The sequence below is a fragment of the Populus nigra genome, chromosome 17, assembly GCF_951802175.1.
Source record: "Populus nigra chromosome 17, ddPopNigr1.1, whole genome shotgun sequence".
Classification (NCBI taxonomy): Eukaryota; Viridiplantae; Streptophyta; class Magnoliopsida; order Malpighiales; family Salicaceae; genus Populus; species Populus nigra.
In genome coordinates, this window is record NC_084868.1 from 8,274,973 (window position 1) to 8,295,500 (window position 20,528).

At 32.0% G+C, this 20,528-nt stretch overlaps 2 protein-coding genes across 7 annotated transcripts in view; one reads left to right on the forward strand and one right to left on the reverse strand.

Annotated features, from left to right (window-relative positions):
• The window catches only part of LOC133677689 (F-box/kelch-repeat protein At1g57790-like), a 97,106-nt gene that overhangs the window by 6,966 nt on the left and 69,612 nt on the right, over positions 1-20,528 (forward strand). The gene's annotated exons all lie outside the window — the stretch shown is intronic.
• Positions 207-6,111, reverse strand: LOC133677299 (heterogeneous nuclear ribonucleoprotein Q-like). 6 transcript variants are annotated; one of them, XM_062099242.1, is made up of 9 exons: positions 5,890-6,111; positions 4,419-4,829; positions 4,221-4,340; positions 3,888-4,028; positions 3,617-3,790; positions 3,040-3,247; positions 2,780-2,955; positions 2,026-2,111; positions 207-688 (listed from the first exon to the last, which is right to left on the reverse strand). In XM_062099242.1, exons 2-9 carry the CDS (start codon positions 4,818-4,820, stop codon positions 562-564), a joined length of 1,434 nt encoding a protein of 477 aa, XP_061955226.1. In that variant the 5' UTR covers positions 4,821-4,829; positions 5,890-6,111; the 3' UTR covers positions 207-561. The 6 variants fall into 6 exon arrangements, with proteins under 6 accessions (XP_061955226.1, XP_061955225.1, XP_061955223.1 ...); XM_062099241.1 differs by having other exon boundaries at positions 4,419-4,854; XM_062099239.1 differs by having other exon boundaries at positions 4,419-5,215.

The following is a 20,528-nucleotide window of genomic DNA, read 5'->3' on the forward strand; positions in this document are numbered from 1 at the left end:
GTATTAAAATTTCACTAAGAATTAAGGACATTATTCAATCCAATATTTATTAACGATAAAGTCAAGAATATTCATCAAACTCTTCCATGTGAAATACTCGCAAATACCATAACTAGAAGTGTTATTTATGATGCCAGTATTAGGAGTGTTAAGTTTTTACCATGTAATATATACCATAAATTAAAACTAGTCACCGCAATATCATGTGTGAAAATATGTCTCCCATAATTTTGGATGAGCTTTTTGGGCCAAGCAACATGCTGCTTTACCCAGGCAGAAGACGAGTTGCAAGGTTAAAATGACAATTGTTTCATCAAAAATACAAAAAAAAAAAGTACAAGCTGTCTTCAGTCGCTTTACACATGTAATCTATGAGTTTTGAGAATTCCTTAAACTACTCAGACTGCCCTGTGAGTTCAGTCTGAAATAAACAAGGCCAAAGCCGTAGCGTGTTAGCACGTCAGTTTTTCTGTTCAAGGTACAAAGCTTTTCGAATCAGTCAATTAATCAAATGTCGAACAGCAACATTTAACTCTCCCCCTTTGCATTTTCACTACCAAATCAGTATGGGTTGTATCGGCTGCGTCCACGGTCATTACCACGTCTTCCACCACTCGAGCTGCCAGCACCACGACCCCTGCCACCCTGTGGCTGCGGAGAGCTGTGCGCTTGCATTCCAGGCTGTTGGCTGTGGAAAAATAATAAAAGCATCTTAAATTTTGGTTAACAGGTCATCATTCTGCAGCTAATCAAATTCAGGATTTTCATGGATTAAAATCACTGGTCTGGTAAGTCCAGCATATAGAACATCTTTTCACAACATAGTAAGCTCAATCATCATGTACATTGTGCTCCAGGTATAATATAGAGTGTGTTTGGTATTGCGGTAGCTGTTGTGGTTGTGGTTTGAAAAAAATTGTTTTATAAAAAGTACTTTTAGTTGAGGTTGATTTGAAAAAATAGGTGTTTGGTTAAAACTATGGTTGAAATTGAGGTTGAGCAAAAAGTAGTTTAATGTGTTTGGTTAAGAATACTTTTGAAATTGAGGTTATAAAATAATTTAAAAATATATATATTAATATTGATAGTTTTTAATTTAAAATTTTGTAGATTTAACTATTGATATTACATCATAAAATAAATAATACTTTATATAAAATATTTTTTATTGTTTCATTAAAATATTTACAATTCTGCAAATGCTACGTCATCAAGCGATCTTTGTCTAATTTATGTAGTTAAATATTGAATAATATTAAATACTAGTTTTTCAAATAAAATACAATTAAAATAATAAAAAATAATTTTTATTTTACTGGATCGAACCCGTTTTAATATATTTTAAGTTTTGAACCAGAACCGGTTCAGCCAAAATAATATAACAAGCTATACTGTTGACGCGAACAGTGCAGCACTGCACTGTTTAATTAGCATCAACAGTGCAGCATGCTGCACTGTTGACGCGAATAGTGCAACATGCTGCACTGTTCATGCCAATTAATTTGCTTGATGTGCGAAAACATGCAGCAGAGAGGGAAAAACGCGACAAAAAGCATGTAAATTCTGCTTCAACAAAACCGTGTTTTCAACGCAGATAATGGTAGGTCCCACGTATAAAAATCACGTCTCATTTCTTAACCAAACACTATGTTATCACTGTTACATGCTAAACACAGCCACAAACTCTTAGCCAAACGGACTCATAGTCAAATGGTAGCGGTGCTCAATTCGCAGTTTGACACACATTTTAGAATAAATTTAAAGGTAATCACTAATGCAACATGAAAATACAGAGAGGTAATACCAAAAATTCCAGGTGCAGCAAGAATTTTGGAGCAATGAAAGGAGGTTGTTGGACAAACAAGTAAATGAAAGGGATGATGACAAACAATCAGCCAACCACTAGAAAGAGCGTGCACAAGTCATGGTATGGAATAGCAAAACACAGAAGACTGACTTTTAATTTATATATCTGGTTGCTGTTGGGTGTGCAGCTGATGGTAAATAAAATAAAACTGTACTTACAGGACATATCCAATCCTTCCATCAGGTAAAAGCATAGGCATCATTGCCATGCCAGCAGGAGTCGGTCCCCTGCCATAGATGACAGGCTGCAGGATTTTGTCATGCCAATGAGCAAATATACTTGATCAGAAAGTTTGAGAAAATTTCAATATGTGCACTAGACATCTCATAACAAAGATAACAAATTAATCCTTATCAATTACACAGCTTGAATGAAGATCTAAATTGCAAACTTTTAAATGAAAAAACACTTATTATGAGAATAACCCATTGCTTAATGCAAAGCCATTTATTGTTGTCATTTAATTATGTCTATTGTGGTAAATTCGAGTATGCCTTTGGCTCTAAGTTCCTCAAAAATATTGTGAATCATAATAATCATACTGAATTAAAATCAATAATAGTTTGCATAAAGTAGTTACCGACTGTTAAATCCTAGAAGCAATTTTGTGAATCTTAAATCATACAAATTGACATTAATAGGACAAATTCCTACCAGTAGTAAGCATAACCATCATTATTTCTGTCTTGAAATGAATAAAAATGAAACAAACTCTTCAGCATCAAATCATAAAATGAAAAGTTGAAATAACTCAGACTTTCTATGTTGACAAACTTCTCAAATATTTTGTTCCTTGATAAATCCTAGCAGACCACCATACACATGCTTGTTCCATGTGTCAAAGTGGTTCTGTGCTGTGCTCTGTGTGTGTGTGTGTGTGTGTGTGTGGTGCACAATAGAACATCAGCTTACTTGTCTAAAGCCAGCAGCGCCAAAGCCTGCACCGAAAGCACCATATGTACCCCCAGCTAAACCGTAGCCAAGTTGAGGTGGAAAGTTTGAGTACAAGGATGAATTCTGTGAATTTGGCCCTCCAGAAGGCTTCTGATCAGTATGAGGTTTTGCAAGGGAACAATCCAAAACTTGACCTGCAAATGAAGAGGCACCTGTCATTAATAGAAAACATTCATAAGTGTAAATAAAGACTGCTAGATTTTAGGAGGAAAAGTTACCATCAATTTCATATTTCTCAGTGTTCTTCAATGCCTTCATGGCACTTGACCTCTCTGCAAAGTGCACAAAACCAAATCTGCTCTTTTCATGTCCTGGTTTTGCAGGTGGAAGAACTACTTTTGTGACTTTTCCGTGATGCTCAAACAGCTGCCTTAGACGATCCTGAGTAATATCTTCAGGTAAATTCTTGACATATACTGCCTTGACCTGTACCAGACATAATAAGTCAGTCATGACTCAAAAACTTCCCAAAATAAATGATTTGATAAAGATAACTGCATGGTGACTTGCAGTTGCACACAAACAATTGTCTAAGTAAGAAATCAATAAAAAAGTGTTAAAAAAAAAGAGCTACAATTCGGATGGAAAAGTTGGTCTAGTGTTGGATCTGGAGATGGGGGAAAATGCTGTTCCTCATTACCAGTCAACATCCCAAAAACAGGAGCGTATGGCATCAATCAAGAAGGCAACAAGACAAATGCAGAAGCATCTCAAGCAGATGAACTAACTTTTTTGATAGGCAGAACAAAGCTCTACTACATAAAATGGAGAACATAAAATGACAATGCAACAGACCTGAGACGCAGCAGAAGATCCTGCATTTTTAGGATCTGCCCAGCTCACAGTAGGAGCATTATCATCAAGTTTAAATTCTGGGTTTGACATCTTTTTTCTTGAGTATTCTGCACATGCATGATTATAATACTCAATGAATGCAAATCCCCGATTCCGGCTCGGGTTCTGTGGGTCCTGCGCAACCAAGAAAAAATAGAAAGATCACTACACAATTCATCATCAGGCTACGTTGTCTATGCATGTATACACAAAAAAAATAAAGCACAAAGACCTTCAACAATTCCACCGAATTAACTCCAGGCCCAATCTTTTTTACAGCCTTCTTCATATTTTCTTCTCCCCAGTTTCTTGGGACATTGCCAATAAACAGTCTATGATTTACTTGAGATGTTGAACACTTTACCTTTTTACCCTGAAGAGAAAGCAGGAATTAAACGAACATTCATACAAAATACCTTATACAAGAAAAATAAAAAATGAAAATAACATTCATACAGCCTAAAGTGAGAAAGATAATAGCGAGCACAAATTCCATTGCCAGCATGAAGAAATGATGTTTCTATGACTAATATCGTATCTATAAAGGAACTCAGAAGCAGGATACCTTAAACTCCGTATTGTTCAACTCTTCAATGGCCTTAGAAGCCAATTCCTTTGTTCTGAAAGACACAAAAGCATAACCCTTTGACTCGCTTGAATCTTTTCCCTTCATTATCCTTACCTGCTATCAGCATATACAAGATTTAGTCCATCCAAACAAAAGAAACATAGACAGGGCATTTGCAAAGACAAGATCAGTTACCTCTGTTACTTCTCCTATAGATTCACAGAATTCCTTCAAATCCCCTTCAGAAGCATCAGGAGGAATGCCACCAAGATACACCTCTGATCCGTGAGGAGGAAGTGCAAGAAGCTCAGCATGTTTTCTTTGCTCATCTATCTCCTCTTCACCATCTGAGCCCTTTTTCGAATCTGCTTCATCAGCAGCCTCTTCAATTTCTTCCTCTTCTACCTCCTCTTCAACCTCTTCCTCTATCTCTTCCACTTCCTCCTCCTCTTCTACTTCTTCATACTCAACTTCTTCTTCCATTGTCTCCTCAGCTTCATTGTCACCATCAAGGTCAACCTGCTCTTCAGGCTCGACAGACTTTTCAGGGATACCTGGTTCATCAGCAGATGCACCACTTCCCCCTGATCTTGGCATCTTATGTATCTAACAAAAGAATCTTGCAAGGAAACTGTGAAGCAAGCACAGAAGCCAGAAGCATTCACAGCAGGAAGAAAGCAAGTATGGAAAGGTGGAAACAAAATGAGAGGCCAAATGGAGTTGCAGGATAAGAATCTCGACAGAATTTGTGCCATGAGATATCGATCCAAGGAGTTTTATGCGAATGATACTCAAATAAGGGATCACGAAAAATTAGCAAATAGCTCCAGCGTCAGGCAAGAGAGAAGAAGGAATGAAAAAAGAGAGGATAATGATCGATGATGATGATGTTCGACAGATGAAAAAATACTTAAAATGAAGTGATGAATTTCTTGAAATTTAGATATTGGCACTGGCCCAAGAAACAACAGCCAGTTTAATAGTTTAAATATCTATCCGGATAAGTACATCCAACCAAAAAACAAAAGGAAAAAAGAAAAGAAAAAGAAAACACAAGTAATGAGAGATTGAACGAAAGTGATTCACATCATAAAACATAATTATTATGAAGCATGAAGTAATGAAACAAAAACAAAGAAGCTATATATTCCCATACAAAAAATAGTCAATATAATAACAAGCAACAGACACAAACTGATCTTGATTATCATTCGAACCTTTTCCTTTTCAACCTAGCCCCCCCGTCCTCCCCTCTTAAGAAACCCCAAAGCTTAATATCTTCGAGAATCTTTTGGGACTTGCAGCTACATTGCTTCTACTGAAAAACACCTTACTTCATGCGCCAATTGATAACATTTTTTTCAATAATTAAGTTCAAGTCAATCCAATTCTTACCATTTATGAGCTAATTCTTCATCACTTTTTATAATTATGAATTCAAATCAAACATTCAAAAAATACTTCTTTTTTTATATATTAGCAGGAAAAAGGAAAGGAAGAAAGAAAAGACGAGTTCTTCCAAAATAACATAAAGAAACTAAAAACAAAGCCAGCAGAACCAGCGAAACCAAACCCACAATCTAATTCTAGACAATAACCAATTAGTTTCGATTAAAACCAAAGTATCTCACATTAACTTCATCAAAGAAGAAGAGAGAGAATTTACCTTGTTAGCAGCACGCAAATTTGAGCTGAGAAATTACAAATGAAGAAGAGAAGAAGAAGAAGAAGAAGACGGAGGAGCTATGAATGATTGTTTTTTTCCTTGAAAAATGTTAAAACCTTGTATTTCTTTTTTTTTCCTATCAGCTCTTAACCGCTGAGTTCTTTCGATTCTTTATTTTCGCGGACCTGCAATCTAAAAAAAGAGGATGAGGCGCTGTGCCCTAATTTAATGGGCCAATAAAGAATAACGCCGCATTGGATAATGGATAACATTATCGAATAAGGATACCTATTCCAAGGCCTAATAAGGGATATTGCATAAAATAATAATTAATTATTATAAAACAATGCCCCTATGCTTTTTCTTCTTCCTTTTTTTTTTTCTTACCTGATATCTCGTATCCTTTTAAAAGATAAAACTAATCTCATTTAAAATTTATAGATACCCTTTTCAGTAAATATGTTTTCTGAGATCGTATTTGTATTCTCGTTCTTACAAGAATATAACAATATTTTAACCGTTAGACCAACACTTCATTAATACAATGCCTCATACTAACAACTAATAAACATTAAAGAGGTTGTTTAATAGTTTTTATAAATACTAAACCAGTCAAATATATTTTTTCAACCATTTTGTTGCCAGCATCTAGTTGTAAGTTAGTAATATAATTTTTTATTTAATTTTATCTTTTAGTATTAGATTTGATAATAAATTATTTTTTGTATTTTTTATCATATAATAAAAAAAATTTACTTTTTTTTTGTTTAATGGTTTTTCTTTATCAATTTCATTTATTTTTTTAGTTCTTGACCCTTTTATTTTTATCTTTTTCAATTTTTATATTTTAATATAATTTTTTATTGAATTTTATTTTTTATTATTGTGTTGATTTTTTCTTGAGCCTGCCAAATAAACAAGATAACATGAAATAAATCTCACATTATTTAATTTAAAATTCAAGCTAAATAAATAATATAAAAAACTTTTTGATAAATAAAATAATCTAACTTATTTTAATAATTCATCAAGCTGCAAAGCACAATCAATAAACTAATAACATAAATCAACTTAATCTAACTTATCAAACTAGTAATTCAAGTTATGAATTTGACTAGACTTAATAATATCATTTTGCTGAAATAATTTTTATATAATTATATGACAATAAAAATATATGCTAATGAAAAAATAATTAGATAATATTTTTTTAAAATAATGATAGGTCTTAAAAAAACTTGCTAATATTATTAAATGGGATTTAATAAAATAAAATCCAAAATATATTCTTAATTAATTCAATAATTTAATATTTTAATAATATTTTAAATTAATTAATTGTAAAAAAACTTGTAAATTTAAATTAATGAAAATGAAGCAAGCTAGACATACCTCTGGCTTTAATTAAAAAGTTTAACCATGCCTAAAAGCTCTGGCTTGTGTTTGAGCTTTTTTATTATTATTATTATTTAGTCATAATATGTCGTCCGTTTTATTTTTATAAACAAATAGATGACATATTATTTATTTTTATTTAGAATCTAACCACTACTTTGATGGCTAAAAAATTAGGAAGGGATTTTTTTCTTTAAAAAATTATATTTCAATATATTTTCATTCAAAAACACTTAAAAATCACCATAAATACTACTAATCAAACCCCAGAACATTCCAAAATAATTAAAAAAATTATCTGAATCTCAAAAATTAAAATCAAACCCAATATGTTGATCTCGTCATGTTTAGAGGAAAAAACTATCACCATCAAACCAATCTCGTCGAATATAACCCTTTGATACTAAGCTTGACTATTTTGATTGCCAAAATCACAACCGATAACTCTCTCTTTTCTATTATTTTACAGTAATTTTTTATCTTTTCTTTCAAATTCAAGGATTAAAAAATAAACTAAATGAATTTTTGAACCAAAATGAAAATAGTCACAAATTTAGAGTGAGCCATGTATTTTCTATGTATTTTACATTTGATTTTTTTTAATTTGATATTTTAATCATAATTTAGAACCTAATTTCTTCTAATTTGGCTATAAAAAGATTCAATTCAAAGAAAATAGTTTGAAAATGAAAAAAAAAATCAGGTGCTTCATTGTTTAAATAAATAGTGAAGAACTTGGAAAAAAACCCCTAGATATTTTAGTTTTTTAGTTAATGAGAACTTTGGTTGAGCTTGTTATTTATTGTTTAAGAAAAATTGTCACAAAGGATATTAAAAATTAAGAAAAATTATCACAAAGGATATTATAAATTATGGCACATTTTATATGTTGTTTTTATTATAATACACTACCAGAAAACCGGAGAAAACCAACGGAATTACCGACGGAAAAATGCCGTCGGTAATTATTACCGACGGATATAATTCCGTCTCAAAATCTGTTGGTATATACCGATGGCCTAAATCTGTCGGCGAAATGGTCAGTATATACTGATGAAATATTTTTGTCGGTATATACCGACCGTTTCGCCGACGGGATATACAGTTTGTCTGGAAATATATAATGGCGTGGTGACGTCAGACGATTTTACCAATGGAATGACCGAGGGATTGAAATTGAGATAGCCATACAGTGACGTGACACTTTCACAGACGGAATTACCGATGGAATCACCGACGGAAGTATTCCGTCGGTGATTCCATCGGAAAAAACCATTACATACCCACCGGTCTACCGACACTCTCTTCCTCTGTTTCTCCTTCTTCTTCTTTCCCATCCCACCTCTCCCCTCCTAAACTGCAGCTCCTCTCCCAAACTGCGGCCACATCCATCCCAACTCTCCACTATTCTCAACACGAGCACTCAATATCCGTTTCTTCTAGATTTTATCATTTTTTTGTAAGTAAATCTATCCTTTTTAGTTTTAATGTTTAATTATGAATTTTATTGTTTTAGTATATGTATTTTGTTAATGTTTGTACTTGTTTAATTGTTATTTGTCAAAGAAAACCAATATTTTTGTTATGTTTTATAGAGGTTCAATAGAAGTCATGGATGATCGTTCATGGATGTATCGGGACTCACCCCAAGGATTGCGAAGGATGGATTATTGTAACGGTATCCAGGGTTTTATTAATTTCGCAACATCTATTCCGAGGAATTTTACTGATGGCGGTATTAGGTGTCCATGCAGGAAGTGTAAAAATTTAAAGTTTCTGCATCAAGATGTTGTAACAATGCATCTTCTAACCAAAAGGTTCATGGAAGATTATCTGTGTTGGTATGCTTACATAGAACTATTTATCCCTGATGAGAGCATGGAAGAACAGGTGGTTGGGTCAACTTCTAGTGCTAGCAACATGCATGAAGTTGGAAATGAGAATAGTAATCCTTACATGAATATGGTTATGGATGCAATGAGAATGAGTGAAGGTAATGTCAGGGAATGTCCCATCGTAGAAGAAGAACCTAATGCAGATGCAGCAAGGTTTTTTGATCTGTTGAGAGATTCTGACGAACCATTATGGGATGACTACACGAACCATAGTAAATTATCAGTTGTAGCACATGTGTTCACTATCAAGTCAGATCACGGGTTGAGTGAGGCCGGTTATGACAAAATTATTGAATGGGCGAGAACTATTATGTCAATATTTTTTGATAGGGTTACATAAAAAAAATAAGAAAAATTTACGGTTTCACCGACAGGTATACCGACGGACTATATAACCCGTCGGTATTTCACAGAGAGTTGTAAAACAATTACGTGATTATGCCACAATCACCGACGGATTTGTCGACGGACTATAACCCGTCGGTATTTCACAGAGAATTGAAAAAAAATTACAGGATTATGCCACATTCACCGACGGGGTTATCGACGGAATATAACCCGTCGGTATTTCACAGAGAGTTGAAAAAAAATTACGAGATTGTGCCACATTCACCGACGGGTTTACCAACGGAGTTACCGACGTAAACTACCGACGAATTTACGCACATCCCGAAGCGCACGCATGTCTGACACGTGTCTGTCTGCACAAATACTGACGGCTTCACCGACGTCTAATACCGACGGATTCACCGACGGATTTACGCACATCCTGAAGCGCACACATGTCTGACACGTGTCCGTCTGCATGAATACCGACGGATCGAAAAGTTTGGTGGGATTTTTGAACTTTTTTTGGTGCGCATTTCAATTAATTTCCGACGAAATTACCGACAGAATTTAATGCCACCGACAACAATTAATGTCCGTCGGTAATTTCATCCGAAACATTGCCATATAAATCCCCCCTTTCCCCCATTTGGTTCATTTTTTTCTCTCGGCTCCGTTTCTCTTCTTCTTCATTTCTCTTCTCTTCATTTCTCTTCTCCTCTCCATTTCTATTTGGCAAATTGAAGAGATTTTATTGTTTTGGTGGTTGTGATTTTACCAAGGTATGTACTTTTTTTTCTTTATCTTTGTATTTTTTTAATTTGAATTGTGATTATTTTTTTTGTGTTCTTTGTTTTGTGTATTGTTTGTAGATAAAATCTTACATTCAACACACTATTAAGGTAAGCATTTTTTATTCCTAAATTTATTTTGAATTGATATAGTGTTTTTTAGTTTTGTGTTTATGTTGTTTTGTGTAGTGTTTTTTAGTTTTTTAATTTTATGATATTATTGTTTGTATTGCTATAATTGTTATTATTGAATTTATGTTAAAAATGTTAATTTATATATATAGAATTACATTTAATTAGTTTATCTTAATTTAGGATATTATTGTTTGTGTTGCTATAATTGTTATTGTTAAATTTATGTTAAAAATGTTAATTTATATATATAATTGTTATTGTTGAATTTATGTTAAAAATGTTAATTTATATATATAGAATTACATTTAATTAGTTTATCTTAATTATATATATAATTGTTATTGTTGAATTTATGTTAAAAATGTTAATTTATATATATAGAATTACATTTAATTAGTTTATCTTAATTTAGGATATTATTGTTTCCATGTCATTGTTATTGCTTGTTATTACATTTTTATATTTATGTGTACACGTTAATTTCTATTTTGAGGTCCATTAGGGTCGATCGTGTTAAGAATAATATTGATTTAGTTATCTCTTGCTTTTGACCATGTAATTATTTATAAATTAAGAGTCTTGTCTCCTAAAACTTGAAATGTAATATTAATCCGTAAATTTGAATGTATGACTTTAATCTAATGTTTGTAACTCTAAGTATCAATTTAACAATGAATGTTCATAGTTGAAATTGATTCTTTTACTTGAATATCATTATATGATGTTATTGAATAAAATGTTATGTGGATGATGATGAGTTGGGTTGAGATCCAGGATGATTGGATTGGGATGTGAAATAAAATTGAAAGTGTAATATAATTTTGTCGATGATTTGGGACCCCCTAGTATAGGGAAGACTCTATCTAATTTTTTTAAAAAACAATCGAAGTGTATATATATATATATATTGTTGTTGTTTTGACTTTTGAGATAGAACAATTTTTTCCCAAGTGTTTGCAGCGAAAAATCAATCTCCTCCCTCTAATTCATTTTTTATTAATTTCGTCGGTGATTGAGATGTGGAGTCGAAATGGACAAATCTATAATGGTTTTCCAAATGTATCAATTACCTCACAAGGAAGAAGATTGATTTTTTTGCTACGGGCCTAATTTGGCATATATTTTCCCAATTTAGTGGGAAATAGAAGAATTAAAATAAGTATAGTTTTTCTCCTTTTGTTTTGTTCTATTATAGCCAATTGCTGCAATTCTGGTTCATCTTCGGTTTTCAGCTGAGTGGAACTTTATCTTTCAATGCCTGCAACAACGCTTTGAGTTCATAATTGTATGTGTTACGTGATGGCTGCAATACTCTTGACGTATTCCGGTCAAATAAACCAAGGGACAGAAAAAGGCATACGTACACACTGTATTTTTTAATTACAAGAATAATGCCTACCATTGCTGAATGCTAGTGTGGAGTCCGAAGTTTGCACTCTGACGCATAAGCCATTAAGGTCCATGAGAAATCGAACCAATCAAAGTAAAATGTTTCGGCTAGATATGTGTACAGGTACTGGATCAACATGGAAGTTCACAAGAAATCATGACTTTTTTATTACTAAAACCAGAAAAAAGAAAAAGAAAAACAGCACGCAGAACTTTCAACTACCTATACATTGTTGAAGCTGAAAAGGATAAGTTCTGAATGATTAATCCAGCAAGAAAATCGTCTAAATGTGGGAGGTCAAATTTCTCGTTTAGCTGCACAGGATTGAATATTGAATGTAATGGCTAAAATCCCAGTTCCCGTCAAGCACAAACTACTGAATATTGCTCTATAAATACCCTATATCAGGGTCTCACATGGACACAGCATCACAGAAGTAAGAGAGGGAAGAAGATCAGAGATATGGCATCAGATTGTCAAGGTAATTACGAATAAACTCATAGTTCAGGATTAATGGCATTTGTTAATGGAATATTGTGCGTGTGTTGTAACAAAAAATTAATGTCTTTGCACTTGCAGGTAAGAGTTCATGGCCAGAGCTCCTTGGAGCACAAGCAAGGGTTGCTGTAGTGACAATTGAGACGCAGAACCCTTACGTAGACACTCAAGTCGTGCTGGAAGGAACACCAGTGACTAAAGATTTCTCTTGCACTAGGGTTCGTGTTTGGATTGACCAAAACAGAATTGTTACTCGCGTCCCCGTAATTGGTTAGATTTCAAGCATGCTGTTGCTGTAATTACCATAATAATGCACTGATCTTTCTCCCAAAAATGAAATAAGGAGTGACGATTCTCCAATGTCTGCCCTTTTCTGGTTATTGTACTAATTAATAAGAGAGATGGATGTCTGCAATATTATTATGCAATGGTGTTTTCGCACAAGACCAGTTCATTACATATATATGACTAAATTTTATTATTTTTCTTCGTTAGTGTAAAATAACCAATTCTGACTAAATTTTATTATTTTTATTCATTCGTGTAAAATAATCAATTTAACTCAATAATAAAGCTGTTAAATAAGATTCTAAGATATAATTTATATTATTCTATAACACACCCCCTCAAATGAATGATTTTTGAGCTTGAAACTTACACAAGTTCATATTATTATGTGCTTAATTTTTATCAAATAAATATAATAATGAAATTTGAACTTGTAACCGCTTGGTAATTAAAACTATAATATTATATTAAAAAACCAATTCAACACAACAACTTAATTAAACTATTAAATAAAATTTTAAAATATAATTTATATTATTCTCTAATAATTTGCAACAAGTCCCACACACATTAAGCCATGGTTATTCAATATTTACACTTACAAGATTTAAGTCAAAGAACACATCTACATTATAATACTTTTAATATGGATAAACCGGATAATATTGAATACCTATCGGGTTAATTATTTTAATCTAGAATGGGTTATACAAAATAGAGTTTTTTTTGTTTGTAATGTTTGTCAAATTATATATATATATATATATGAGATTAGAAAAGGGACAATGGCTTTGGTAAATAGTATACCCGCAATAATATTCTTCACATTTCTTAATTAATTAAGAAGAAAATACATATGTGCCATCGACTTTTATAATTTACATGCTTCAATGTTGTAATTTTGTTGCTCTTTGGTTAAAATGTTTTTGGAAAAATCACTCCTGGTGTCTTAGTGAAAAATTATAATTTATATTTTGAATTTTATATACTGGTTTGAAACTTGCACAGGTCCATACTATCTCGTAACTGCTTGGTCATCAAGGCTCTTATACCACTTTAAGTGAAAGCTTTAACTTGAAACTTGTACAAGTTCACATTACCTTTAACGTAATTTTTATTAAGTAAATGAGGATGGTGAGATTCGAACTCATGATCGTTTGGTTATCAAGACTCAAATATCATGTTAATAAACAAATTCAATCTAAAAGTTTAAACTGTTAAGTGAGGTCTCAAGATATGATTATAATTATTCTGTAACACACTCCTTTAAGAGAAAATCCTTTGAATTTGAAACTTGTATAAACTCACTCACACTATATATTGTGTTTAATTTTTATCAAATAAATGAGGATGACGATATTCGAACTCGTGACCGCTTGGTCATTAAAACTCTGATACCACGTCAAAAAATCATCTCAATCTAATAGCTTAAGTTATTAGATGAAGTCTCAAAATATAATTTATATTATTTTATAACAATACTTAATATCTTCCAACCAAAAAACATTAATATAAAGTCTGATTATTTATAAATTTATCATTTTTTAGTACTTAATGACTAAATAACTCTTATATTAAATATTATAATTTTATAATTAAAAAAAACTAGCAATTAATCACCAACAACTTTCTTTTTTCTTATCCAAATCTTAATCATAACCCTAAATTCCCAAAACTTGTGTGAGATTCTCGACCCTTGTATGAATATATTTGTTACGGATTCAAGGTAGAAGCAATATATATGATGCAATCAAGACTAGTAGACTCAACTTGCTACTGTCAAACAGGGTTTTGAATTTGGGTTTTCAATACACTTGCTACTGTTCATTATAAGGGGTGCAAATTAAGTAGGAAGAGCCCTATTTATCTCACTAGGAATCCATTCGGATCGAAGCTGCTCAACTTGCCGCCTTGATCAATCTCTTAGGGTTTGTTCACTAACATAAAACTATTTTTCTTTTTCCTTTTCAACTTTTGTTTTTTAATTTTTATTTCTCAATAAAAAAATTGAAACACAGGTTCATTTTGTTTAAAAAAGAAGATTGTTTTTCTTAAAAAAATTAAAGAATATATTTAGATTACAACTACTTTTCATAAAAAGAATATAACCATAATTTATATAGTCATCTTATTTTAGAATATTAGTTTTATTTATTCAAATTAAGAGTTATTATAAAAAAGTTATATTATCAACTAGATTTGTACGTCATAATTAAATATAATTAAATTTATCACACTAACTAAATATCAAAATATTAAAAAAATAATTTTAATCTTTTGCATTGCTAAAAAGTGTTTATATATACAATATTTATATTATTTTTCACTTTTTTATTTAGAAAAAAATGAAAAAATCGTAAAAACAATTCATGAAGAATCTTTAAAATACATTTTCCAAACTTAAATATATAACTTTTTAAACATCCATTTAAAAGTGGAATGTTTATTCGACAATATGGAATACATTTTTAGTTTCCATGCAGCTACCACCGCCGACACATCCAATTCCTAATCCCCCGTGGTCAAAACATAAACCCAAAAAAAGAAAAAAGAAGCAGCAGCTCTCGTTGGCTAAGGTATGTTTTTCATCATTAATTGTTTGTCATTCTTATGTAATGGCTGCACGTACGTACACTCTTGCAATATTCTGGTCAAGAAGAGTGGATGGAGGACTCTCGATGATTATAAAAAAAAAAAAGAGTGGATGGAGGAGAAATTACTCCATTATCATCCATTCAATAGCAATGCTTTACTCATCAAGGAATCTAGAACATGTGTAAATTCAGTTAAATATATATCGAATTTAGTGTTTTGCAAGTTTCAAAGTTTGAAGATACTGTTTAAGAGGATGATAGTTTCTATTTTTGAATGTTTTTTAAAATTATATTTATCTTTAAAAAATTATTAAATTGAATTTTTAGTGTTTTTTTATGATTTTAATGTGTTGATGTTTAAAATAAAAAAAAAATATTTTGATATATTTTTTAATTAAAAACACTTTTAAAAACTCTCTGCACACAATACCAAACATAAATTTTGATCTGAAATAAACCACCAATGCAGATTTTTTTTTATAACCCAATTACCACTTAAGCTGATAAGGTTGATTAGCATTAATTGAATTGAAAGGGTCAAGGTCCATGAGAAATCGAACCAATCAAAGTAAAATGTTTCGGCTAGATATGTGTACAGGTACTGGATCAACATGGAATTTCACAAGAAATCATGACTTTTTTATTACCTAAAACCATAAAAAAGGAAGGAAAAAAAAAACAGCACGCAGAACTTTCAACTACCTATACATTGTTGAAGCTGAAAAGGATAAGTTTTGAATGATTAATCCAGCAAGAAAATCGTCTAAATGTGGGAGGTCAAATTTCTCGTTTAGCTGTACAGGATTGAATATTGAATGTAATGGCTAAAAGCTCAGTTCCCGTCAAGCACAAACTACTGAATGTTGCTCTATAAATACCCTATATCAGGGTCTCACATGGACAACAGCATCACAGAAGTAAGAGTGGGAAGAAGATCAGAGATATGGCATCAGACTGTCAAGGTAATTACGAATAAACTCATTGTTCAGGATTAATGGCATTCGTTAATGGAATATTGTGCGTGTGTTGTAACAAAAATGTCTTTGCACTTGCAGGTAAGAGTTCATGGCCAGAGCTCCTTGGAGCACAAGCAAGGGTTGCTGTAGTGACAATTGAGACGCAGAACCCTTACGTAGACACTCAAGTCGTGCTGGAAGGAACACCAGTGACTAAAGATTTCTCTTGCTCTAGGGTTCGTGTTTGGATTGACCAAAACAGAATTGTTACTCGCGTCCCCGTAATTGGTTAGATTTCAAGCATGCTGTTGCTGTAATTACCATAATAATGCACTGATCTTTCTCCCAAAAATGAAATAAGGAGTGACGATTCTCCAATGTCTGCCCTTTTCTGGTTATTGTACTAATTAATAAGAGAGATGGATGTCTGCAATATTATTATGCAATGGTGTTTTCGCACAAGACCAGTTCATTACATATATATGACTAAATTTTATTATTTTTCTTCGTTTGCAACAAGGCTCTCTCACACACATTAGCCATGATTATCCAAAATTTAAATTTACAAGATTCATGTCGAAGGACCTATCGGGTTAATTATTTTAATCTAGAATGGGACATACTATAGTAATTTGATTAAATAGAGTATTTTTGTTAGTAATGTTTGTCAAAAAAATATATTAGAGATTAGAAAAGGGATAATGGCTTTGGTAAAAATCGTATACTCGCAATATTCTCCATGAGGATGAGGGATGAGGACGAGGATGTACTCTTAATTTCTTAATTAATTAAGAAGAAAAATACTTATTTGCCATAGATTTTTATATTTTACAAGCTTCAATGTTGTAATTTTGTTGCTCTTTGGTTAATTGTTTTTTAGAAAAATTACTCTTAAGGTTTTATAATTGGTTCAAATTATGATTAATTAATTATTATAATTTAAAAAATTATATATAATTTATATTCTGAATTTAATATCCTCCGACAAAGACTTGATAAAAAAATCTGATTATTTATAAGTTTATAATTATTTTTTTTTTACATTTAATGACTAAATAACTTTTATATTAAAAATTACAACTTTATCGTTAAAAGTAAAAAAAAAAAAAGAAACAGCCATCACCTTCAACCTTCTCTTCACTTGTCTAAATCCTAACCATAACCCTAAATTCTCAAAACTTGCATGAGATGTTCTCGACCCATATGATGGAAGCAATATGATGCAATTAAGACTACTAGACTCAAAATTCAATTCACTTGCTACAGTCAAACAGAGTTTTGAATTTGGTGTATTCAATACACTTGCGACTGTTCATTATAAGGGGTACAAATTAATAGGAAGAAGAAGAACCCTATTTATCTCACTAGGAATCCATTCGGAATCTGCTCAACTTGCTACACCTTCATCTCCGGAGGTGCCATTTAATCTCATCAGTCATATCATCTGTACCCCAGGAAGTCCAGGTGGTCAAATCATCTTGGAGGCTCAGCAATCTCGAATTCAGACACCTCTTCTTCGTCCCCTGATAAACATCCTATGCATGAATTAAAGATTTGGATTTGAATTAGTGTGACTCATCTGGTGTCGAAGATCTAGACTCAGATCGTGATCCCAGTTCTATCAATCGGTAAAAAAATCCCCCCCTTGTCACATGATTCTATGGGGTGTTTTGCATTTGTGGGTTATTGAACCAAAAAGGTTGAAGACTACTGATATTGAAATAGACAGCTAGTCGAATTATGCTAATTTTTTGAACTTTCGTCCTCTATATTTTCTCAATTTTTTATATATTACACTCTATACAAAATTTATTTAAGACACTAAACATATTTCTTTTGATTTAACTTAATAAAAGGTTATTTTAACAATTCACAATATAGTTTACATTTGGCATTCATGAAATCCTTATTTTCAACAACCAATTATATCACTACACTAAAATAATTCGGTTCTTTTTTTTAATGTTTCACTGTTCATATATAAACAGTAAAAAATCATAATATTTTTTACCAGATTAATTTACTCTTTAGTTGGGCATGGCTTTTAAATACTACTATAATTTTTTCTTAAAGTTTTAATAATATTTTTCAATTGTTATGTAGAAAACACTGTTCCCTCGCTTCTATAAACATTATGGATTACAAAATAGTAAACCATAATGTTTTTTTATTAGTTATTTATTATTATTAATTCAATGCTTATATTATGTGTTTAATGAGATTTAGAGTGATAATTTATTTTAATGTGTCTTTTATATGGTTATAGCGGTATCGAAAAAATATCCTAACATCATGGTATAATTTATTTTTTAAAAAGTTTAGTTAAATAAAAAAGATCTTGAAAAACCTTAAGATATTAAATTTTATAGAGTCAATGACTTAGTTGTGAGTTCACGGAGTAACTCGGGTTTCTCTAATTTGCGGTTTTTGTTGATGTGCTTTTTTTTTTAAAATTGAAATCAATTTTTTAATCTTTTATTTTATCATATAGTTAAAAATAATAATTTCAGGAAAAAACCATGTTATTAAATATTGGAATGTCCATGGATTTGTTCGCGGGTTTGATAGGTTTAACTTTTATTTTTTTTATTTTTTCATAACTGATTGAAAATTGAATTTCATAATTTATTTCATTTCACTTTTATGAGGTTATCAGGGTCTAAGAAAAATGTCCCGATATTGGGTTGCTGATTAATTTTGCGATCGTCTATTTTTATTATCATATAATTAAATAAATAATAGTTTTGAAAAAACAAAAAAAGTTTTAATCTTATTGGAGTCCATGACCTAGTTCACGGGCTTGACCTATTGACTTGGGTTACTTGATGAACGAGTTTGACAAGTGTACTCTTCGAACCCAATATGTTTTTTTTAGTTTTTGCTTCTTTAATTTTTTAATTGTTTTTTCTTCACTTCACCCTTTTTTAATATTTGATTGGATGGAAAATGAGTTTCATGATTTATTTTTTTCTGCTTTCTATAGGGTTATCAATGTCTCAAATAAATGTCTATTTTAAGGTTGATCCTCGATTTTACGAGCATATATTTTTTTATATAATTAAATAAAAATAATTTACGAAAAAACAAAGTTATTAAACTCAATGGAGTCCACTACTTGAATCGTGAGGTGACCAAGGTTGATCAATTTAGCATCTTCTCAATATTTTTAAAAAAGCTATTTGAAGTTTTTTTTAAAAAACTAATTCATGTTTTTACCAATTATTTAAGTTGTCTTTGAACTCGAGAAATCGACCAATTCATGTTAGATCAGCTCTTACATGATTTAATTAGAAACTTGAGCTAAACAAAGAGCTAGGATTAGAGGTTTCAAGATTGATCCATTTATATCTGAAAATATTGTCTTTCAAATTTAGATTCTCACTGAAGGCTGTTAAGTCAATATCCCCACAGAAAGAAACAAACGTAGCATTTTCATTCTTCTCCTCATTCTCCAGCATATCACGAGTCCGCGACTTGGATCATGGGGTGACCAAGGTTGATCAATTTGGCCTCTTCTCAATATTTTTAAAAAAGTTATTTGAAGTTTTTTTAAAAAAACTAATTCATGTTTTTACCAATCATTTAAGTTGTCTTAGAACTCGAGAAATCAACCAATTCATCTTAGGTCAGCTCTTATATGATTTAATTAGAAACTCGAGCTAGACAAAGAGCTGGGGTTGGAGGTTTCAAGATTGATCCTTTTTGTCATAACCTAATTTTGGGTCACTCCCAAATTTTGTTTTGCTTTTCTTCAAAAAAAAAAACTGCACGGTGTTGTTTTGAACGGTAAAGTGCAGCTTCTTCTCCCCTGTAAATGCAGAGACAGGGGAGAAGGAGATTTTTGAAAATTTTGCCCACTATTCTTCCCCCCTCTCTCTCCACCCCACTTGCCCAAAAATCCCGCATGACCCATACCCACACCTACACAACCATACCCTGCAACTCCCACGCCACCATGCCCTGCACTTGGACAGGGGATGGTGAACCTCTCCCTCGACTTCCTATAAATACAGGGGTGAGAACAGAAAACATAGAGGGGGGACGATCTTTTTGAGAAAGAGAGGAACCAAGGGGGGCAAAATTTTGGAGAAGGAGAGAAGTAAATGATAGATTCAAGGGGGGAATACGTAGAGAAAAAGGAAAGAAAGAAAAGAGCAGTGACAGAGGAAACCGAGAGAGAGAGAGACAGAATTTTTTGGAGAGAAACAAGGTGACAGAAATAGAGAGAAGAGGAAGAGCGACCACAACCGGCTGCCGCGACACCAACGCCACAAGGAGCACAAACACAGCAGCACTGCCCACGTCATAGTCAGCCTTCCTCAGCTCATCATCTTCCTCTCACCCGTTGCTGCACCATTGAAGAAAAGGCA

Bases quoted from the DNA above. Each gene is read 5' to 3' on its own strand.
- LOC133677299 (XM_062099242.1), bottom strand. From the start codon at position 4,820: ATGCCAAGATCAGGGGGAAGTGGTGCATCTGCTGATGAACCAGGTATC. The intron at 3,791-3,887 runs GTCTTTGTGCTT...TTGGTTGCGCAG, and splicing joins ATTCGGTGGAATTGTTGAAG to GACCCACAGAACCCGAGCCG. The intron at 3,248-3,616 runs GTCTGTTGCATT...TGTCTGGTACAG, and splicing joins GATCTTCTGCTGCGTCTCAG to GTCAAGGCAGTATATGTCAA.